General features: G+C 42.6%; 2 protein-coding genes across 2 annotated transcripts; both read right to left on the bottom strand.

Annotated features, from left to right (window-relative positions):
• Positions 1 to 427: 427 nt before the first annotated feature.
• LOC134813764 (uncharacterized) lies at positions 428 to 2,559 on the bottom strand. Its single transcript, XM_063821644.1, has 2 exons — positions 1,208 to 2,559; positions 428 to 1,055 (listed from the first exon to the last, which is right to left on the bottom strand). Exons 1-2 carry the CDS (start codon positions 2,557 to 2,559, stop codon positions 428 to 430), a joined length of 1,980 nt encoding a protein of 659 aa, XP_063677714.1.
• A 1,492-nt stretch (positions 2,560 to 4,051) lies between these two features.
• LOC134814227 (trimethylamine monooxygenase-like) lies at positions 4,052 to 7,138 on the bottom strand. The gene is made up of 3 exons (XM_063822290.1): positions 6,985 to 7,138; positions 4,496 to 5,541; positions 4,052 to 4,304 (listed from the first exon to the last, which is right to left on the bottom strand). The coding sequence occupies exons 1-3, from the start codon at positions 7,097 to 7,099 to the stop codon at positions 4,227 to 4,229; spliced, it is 1,239 nt and encodes a 412-aa protein (XP_063678360.1). The 5' UTR covers positions 7,100 to 7,138; the 3' UTR covers positions 4,052 to 4,226.
• Positions 7,139 to 7,481: the final 343 nt, after the last annotated feature.

Here is a 7,481-nt window from a genome sequence, read left to right on the forward strand (position 1 = left end):
TTGTGTGGTCGTCCTCGATACCTTTTGCCGTAAGATGGTTGCCAGAAAAGGAGTTGCTGAGCAGGTTGGTCCTGTAGACGGTAGACATGCCCTGCAAAACGAAGTCTTCGTGTTTTGATGGTATCAGTCACCGATGGGATATTTCCGTAGAGGACGGAGTTAGGTGTGTGGGATTTCCATGAGATACCAAAGACCCTTCGCAGCATTCGTGTGTAAACACCGTCTATAAGTGCTTTAGTGTCAGCTTTCTTCAAAGTACATGTTTCTGCGCCATATAAAAGAACAGGCTCGACTGCAGTTCTGAAAATTTTAGTCTTGATCTTTCTAGACATGTCATATTTCCAGAAAACATCTAGACTTTCAAGTGCTTTCCATGCAAGGCCTTTCCTGACATTGATGTCTTTGCTGGTTGAAGCGATGTAGGATCCTAGATATTTAAAGTCGTGGACTTCTTCGAGAGGGTTGCTGTTAATGAAGACCCTATCAGGTGGCTGTTATCGCTGAAGCTGGGTGTGATTGTAGCTAAGTCATCGGCGAAGTCCAAATATGCTATGTAATCACAACCTACTTTAAGCCCATCGTGTGGACCTATTGCCAGTCTAAGAATGAAGTCCAGGACGATAATGAAGATAAGCGGAGCAAGAACATCGCCCTGGAGAATTCCAAGGTTGGTCAGGAATTCAAGAGTTGTACCTTCAGGGGTCATGATCTTGGCTTTGGTGTTGATGTAAAGGGACATAATGGCTTTGATTATTATCTTAGGGAAGCCATAGGACGCCAGAATGTTAGGAAGATGAGATCTAAAGATGCAATCAAACGCCTTAGAGAAATCAATGAAGGAGATGACGCAGGGGAGCTGGAAGTTGATGACTTCTTCAATTATTCGCCTAAGGGCCAAGATCTGTTCACGAGTGCCCCTTCCAGGACGGAAACCATTCTGGTTGTACCGTAAGCGAGGTTCAATATGAGTTCTGATACGATTGAGAAGCAGCCTGTTGTAGATCTTGGTGGCAACAGGAAGGATGGATATGCCTCTGCTGTTTTCAGGACAGAACCTTTTAGCACCTTTCGGTATATGGAGAATCGCGGTGACAAGCAGTTCTTCCGGGGCTTTACCAGTGGCCAACATGTTGTGTACAAGGAGAGTAACGTGGTGTTCAAGTCAACACACTTGTAAAGAAGCGAAGGTATGCCGTCATGACCATACGTGTCCTTTGTCTGCTTAAGGGCTGTTGATAGTTCATCTGCTGTGAATGGAGACGTCAGAATAGGGAGCTTTGGTTCAGAAACATCAATGCTGTCCATTCTGATGCTGTTCATTCTGGTGGAGTCAGCAGGGTTGTAGAGCAGTTTGCTGTAGTGGTCAGTCCACGCCTTTGATCGTTCTGCCTTGTTTCTATATCCAGGTAGAGGTGACATAGATTTAGGTTTACGATCTGTCAGATCATTAATTAGTTTCCACGCGATACCGGAACTGTTTGACTTTGTCTGCCATGGTGCAAACCCTGGGTTGTTTACGGGTTGCGGCATGAACAATTGATCAACCTGGTCGATTTGGTTGTTCACAAACTGTTCTTGTATACTCGTCTCGACCTCTCTGACTTTGAGGGTGGCGTCACGCAGGGCTTTAGTGGCGGCTCGTGTCTTCCTTTTGTGACTATCCTTCAAAGCAGCATCTCGTGCCTTGACAGCTGCCAGGTACTCAGGGTTGGACGAAATCTGGGCCGTTAGGCTCGTCTTCTTCCTTTTAGGAAGAACCTTTTCAGCTGTGTCGTTGATAGCACTTATCATGTTGGTGTAAATGTGCTGATTTTGTAGGATCAGGTCTTCCGACTCACTTTCAATGTCCATTAAGGCGTTGAACCTGTTCTGGAGCTGAAGTTGGAAGACATTCAACAGTGGTGTATCACTCTTTAACGTTTCCCAGTCATACTTAATAACCTTAGGCCGGGTGATGTTGGCCCTTATTGACAGTTTGATGGTCGCTGTAAGAATCCGATGGTCAGATTGAACTGAAGGGTTGACGTATGACTCACAGTTTTTAAGAGAGTTCTGCCATTTAGAACGAATGAGGATGTGGTCATTCTGATGCAGTTGACCATTTGGTGCTGTCCAAGTCACTTTTTTGGAAGCTTTCTTGCTAAACTTTAACCCGCCGATGGTAAATGTGTTTTCTTGGGCGAAGTCTAGGAGATGCTGTCCATTTCGGTTTGTACACTCATAGTATGCGTTGTTATTGCAGGTGTCTTTACCCAGGTGAGCGTTCAGGTCACCAGCTATAACTACTACGTCATGGGGTGGAAAGGAACGTACACAAGTAGATAGCTCTTCATAGAACTGCTCAATTTCCAGATCTGTAGAAACGTTTGTAGGGGAGTGACAGGTTACTAGATGAGTGTGTACATCACCAGTAAAGGAAACGGACATGATCCTGTCTGAGAATATGTTGTGGTCAATGTAGCAGCGTTGGGCCCAAGGAGAAAGGAGGAAGCCTAGACCTAGGATGGTTCTACTTTTAGGGGGAGGAGAAGCCAAGAGGAACTTGTAGCCATCGCGCATTATGCAAGTAGACTTCTTAATGCGGTGTTCTTGTAGTGCTATCACTGGGATGTTGAATGTTTTAGCTTTACATACAAGCTCCCACTGTTTTCATTCTTCAGTGAGAGATCTAACATTGTAGGTAGAAAGATAAAAGGACTCTGAGATTTTTTTGTTTATTTTTGGTTTTTTGTTGGTCTTTCTTTTAGCACAGATACCATCAGCTGTATCTCTCCCAGGAGGGTTTAAAGGTGTAGCGTCATCATGAGCTGTGCTATCAGAAAGAGAGTTAGGGGCTCGAACCCTAGTGCTTAAGTTGTCTAGCTCGGTGAAATATAGATAAGCGGGTGCGTGGCAAAAAACTTTGCGAGTACCAAGGTATTGCTAGAGGTTGGTAGCCCACTAGCATCATATCCATGTTCGTAAGCAACGGAAAATGACTGAGGATTAATCTGAGGGTCTGCAGCCACACACAGACAGAAAGGAAGGGAAGGTGGTAGAAGGGTACTGGGTAATGTGCCTCAGAACACAGGACCGGGGTCATCGAGCTGTGAGGAGGTTCTGACAGCAGGGTTGAACTAGAAACTGTGACATCAACAGAGTTCTGGTAAGAGTAAGGAGTGTAATATAACACTCAGAGTGCTCTGAAACACTCTGATGGCTAGACTGCCATCTTGATATCTGCTGGAAGTAGTGCGCTTGTCGCATCTGCTACTCAGCATACCTGCATCGGGCAGGATCCTCTGAAGCTCTAGCTACACGGCGTTAACTGTATCCGTGCATTACCATTCCCGGGTGTCAGTAGCGCGAGTCTACTGCTCGGACCCACTTCAGAGAGAGGAACAATAGAACTCAATAGGGTTTCAATATTTTTACATGACATTTTCAGAATCAACGTAGAATCGCATTTCGACCTTAAGTTTTGGGACAGAATTTTGAGTTAGGCCTTTAAAAAAATTTGGCGGCCAAATTCTGAATTTCGCATTGCAAAATTTGGAATTTGGCCGCCAAATTTTTTTAAGGGACCACTCGCTACAAGTAGAGCACCTAAAATCTGGATTTTGGGCATGTTCAAGGTATTTGGCTAAATTGGGCCTAATTTGGACCAAATATGGGCGTGGCTGCCCCGCGGGCACCGTTTGGGGGTTGGGGTCCGGGACCCCCTCAAAAGTTCGGTCACTGGTCCTAGTTTGTTGGTCAGCTGCTATCTCGAAACCAAGTTTCACAAAAAAAATCAGGGTGAACCCCAACCCCCCCCCCCCCCCCCCCCCCCCCCCCTTAACCCAAGGAATGGGGTGTACAGGGGAATCCTTGAGCGTGTATAGGGACTTGTAACACTTGTCAGTGTATTTAGTTCCTCATGTCAAATAATTTAATCAACTTCAGTACATCTAATTCTATTTCCTGGAATTCAATAATCTAATTATTTCCCCCTACATGGTTGCGATTTGATTTAGACTCCTTTGTGTAACCACTATATCTAGTTCCTGATGTCAAGTAATTGAATCAATTTCAGTACATCTAATTCTAGTTCCTGGTATTCAATAATCTAATTATTTCCCCCTACGATGGTTGCGATTTGATTGAGACTCCTTTGTGTAACCACTATATCTACTATCTAGTTTCTGATGTCAAATAAATTTAATTAAATTCAGTACATCTAATACTTCTTCCTGGTATTCAATAATTTAATTATTTCCCCCTACATGGTTATCTCTGTACGTCATGATGTCATCGTGCTTATCTTGCACCCATCGGTAATACAGCTGAAATAAGGTGTACATTAACAATTTAGGTTGTTATCGTAGTAAGAGTGCAACAAAATCGTTGTCACCATGTTAAAAAGAGCTTCAAAAAGAAAAATCTTCAAAATCTAAACGGTCAAAATATGAAAATAGGTCAAATGCTAAATCAATATGTACGAAGTACGTAATTAAAGATATAATGTAACACATACCTCCACAGTATCCAGAATCTCAGTATAGTTGAGATCGACCGATAATTGCTTCATGTAATCAGCTTGTGAGTCAATCATCTTGAAGCAGTCCGTAAGATTAGCATTCTCCGCATACCTCCTCTCCATATCCTCCACACAATCCTCCCTCTCTGGTGTCTGGATGATATCCTTGATGACACTCGCAGCCCACAGACCCTGCATTATGAACATGGTGTAGGAGTAGAACTGGTTCGTCATGCCAAGGTAGAAAAGCCCGCTTGATGCGTCTTTCTTGCCTTCAGTGACACCATACCACTGTGCGTTGCGGTAGAGATTGGGCTGATTGAAGATGTTTCCATTTGGAAGGCTCAGCTCAGAGGGCAAAAAGGGAAAATGGTGTTTGTAACCAGTGCAGAGAATAATCGCATCATAGTCTCCGGAGGTACCATCCTTGAAATGGCAGGTTTTCCCCTCGATTTTTATGAGTAAGGGCACTTTATGAATTTTTCCAGGCCATTTGAAATCCAACCTATCTGTGCGGTATGAAATAGTGATTTGTTCGGCCCCGAATTTGAACAACTGGAGGGTAATATCCTCGGCACTGAAACTGGAACCGATTACCAAAATCCTCTTACCAGTAAACTCTCTCGCATTCCTCAAGTTGTGGGAATGCATGGCACGTCCCTCAAACGTTTCAATACCCTCGAAATGAGGAACGTTAGGAACAGAAAAATGGCCCGAAGCTATGATCAGTCGGTCGAATTCCTGTTCAACATCTAATCCCTGCACGAGATTCCTTGCTTGAACTGTGAAGGTAGCAGTTTTATCATCGAAACTAACATTCTTGACCATGTGCCTCGTAAGAACGTCCTCCTTTTTCAACCCTTGAAACTTCCAGTAGCCTCGCAGGTAATCGATCAACACGTCACGAGGAGGGCAGGACGGGATAGGCTTCCCGAAATGGTCATCAAAAGTGTAATCAGGGAATTCCAGACATTCTTTTGGACCATGTGAGAAAAGGTCGCGGTATTGCGAACAGTGCACTGGTTCCCCAAACTCGTCAGTACCTGAAAAAAATTAAGATAAAAACATTCCGATGAAGGTTTTATACAGGGTGTCTCAAAAAAGACCCCCCAGTGAGAAGCCCTCGCCTCCTCCTTTCCTGAATTTTCCTTTAATGATACTCATCTCTAATTTATTTTTACCTCTTGAAGGGTTGGGAGATTTGTTTGTGACTTCTGAAAACTTAAACAAACTATTTTGAGTCCTCATTTTAAATTTAAAATTGTCCAAAATGCAATGTTTTATGTGAAAGTCGTTGATTTTTTACATGTTCCCATATGTTTCCACATGTTCCTTGGTAAGTGTATACTGTCAGAGTAAGGAAGCCAAAAATTTAAAAGAATATGAAAATAGGGCAAAATTACGCCGTTAAGGAGTCGTTCACATATTACGTAATCAGCCGAGGGGGGTTTTCAAATGCATACGGTTGATTACGGGGGGGGGGGGGGGGGGAGGGGGTTTGGTCGTTGATTACGTAATCAAAATTTTAATTTTTTACCGATTTTCGAAATACCAATTGGACAATTTTCGTTAATTATATGTAATCAAAATTTTCGTTTTTTAAACAAATTTTCAAACCTTGATTACGTAATATAGGGGGGGGGGGGGGGAGGGGGGGTTCGGTCATGATTACGGTTGATTACGGAGGGGGGGGGGGGTAAAAATTGCCAAAATATTTATTACGTAATATGTGAACGACCCCTAAAGACAAAAAAAGGGGGTGGCCTGAAAATGCTCCCAAATGCTGGACCATATCAAAAACATCCATTTCAGTTCTCATTGTGAAGAAGACTTTCCATTGTGTCTGTATATGCCTGGTTTACAACTTGGGGCAGTCTAAACGTTTCAAAACTAGGATTCCAACATGGACGAAAACTATCGCCTATTCTGGGATCACACCAAGATTTCTTCGCATATCTTCAACATGAAAAAGATCGAGTTCATGTGAGACTCCTAATGGTCCTAAACAAATCTCCTAACTCTTTAAAAAGTCATACTAAGAAATCAGAACCAATGATTCAAGACTGAAAAAATGAGGAGGGTTTCTTATTGGGTAGTCGTTTTTGGGACACCCTGTATATAAATCGAGGATACTGAAAGGCTCAATATCTTAGGCCGTCAAAGGCTAACAGGTTTTCACTTATTTCAATCAACTAGAGAAGCTTCGTGTAACATTTCATTCCCAGTAATGAATTTTAGTTTTATCTCAAACCCTGCCCCAACTGCTGTTATTACTGCCGTTATTATAAGATTAACATTGACCATTGGCAAAAAGTCAAATATTCCAAAGTTACCACGACAGAAATATTCCAAAACTTAAACGAAATATTTTGCACGTGCAGTAGGGTCACACTGAAAAATCCACACTTACTGGCCCATACTAGGTTGGCTTGCTTGTTTTCACATGGAGTCAATGCCTATAAAGCTCTATAATACAATAAACTAACCGGTTCTCCAAGTTACATTCCAAAGACCGCCTGGTTGTTCCTGTTTATCAAAACAAGTCACCTCGCACTCCACACCCTGGTCTTTTAGCTTGTTGAACATTGCCAGAGTGCTCATACCACTAGGACCGGCACCTATAATGCAAACACGAACAACCATCCTGGATAGAAGATTATTTGTATTTTATTTTTGTAATAGATAAATAATGTTTATAAAAATAATATTTTTGTAATAAGATGTGATTTCCAGCAAAATGTAAAGTACTTGTTGTTTCAGGGAAACCATCCCTATCTCCTCCATTCGCATAATATAATCGTGATGGCACTCCTCTTTTGTATGTAGAGTTAGAAAAAAATCTTGGAGTGGAGTCGATATTACTCCTAAGCTAAGTTGGAATAGTCAATGCGACAGAATTTATACTAAGGCCTGCCAACAACTTGGTATAATGGTCAGAAGAAATGGCCATATTGTCCTTGGTCAGAAACGTCGCCGCGGGCCC

Source organism: Bolinopsis microptera, chromosome 4, assembly GCF_026151205.1.
Source record: "Bolinopsis microptera isolate Bmic1 chromosome 4, MBARI_Bmic_1.0, whole genome shotgun sequence".
Taxonomy (NCBI): Eukaryota; Metazoa; Ctenophora; class Tentaculata; order Lobata; family Bolinopsidae; genus Bolinopsis; species Bolinopsis microptera.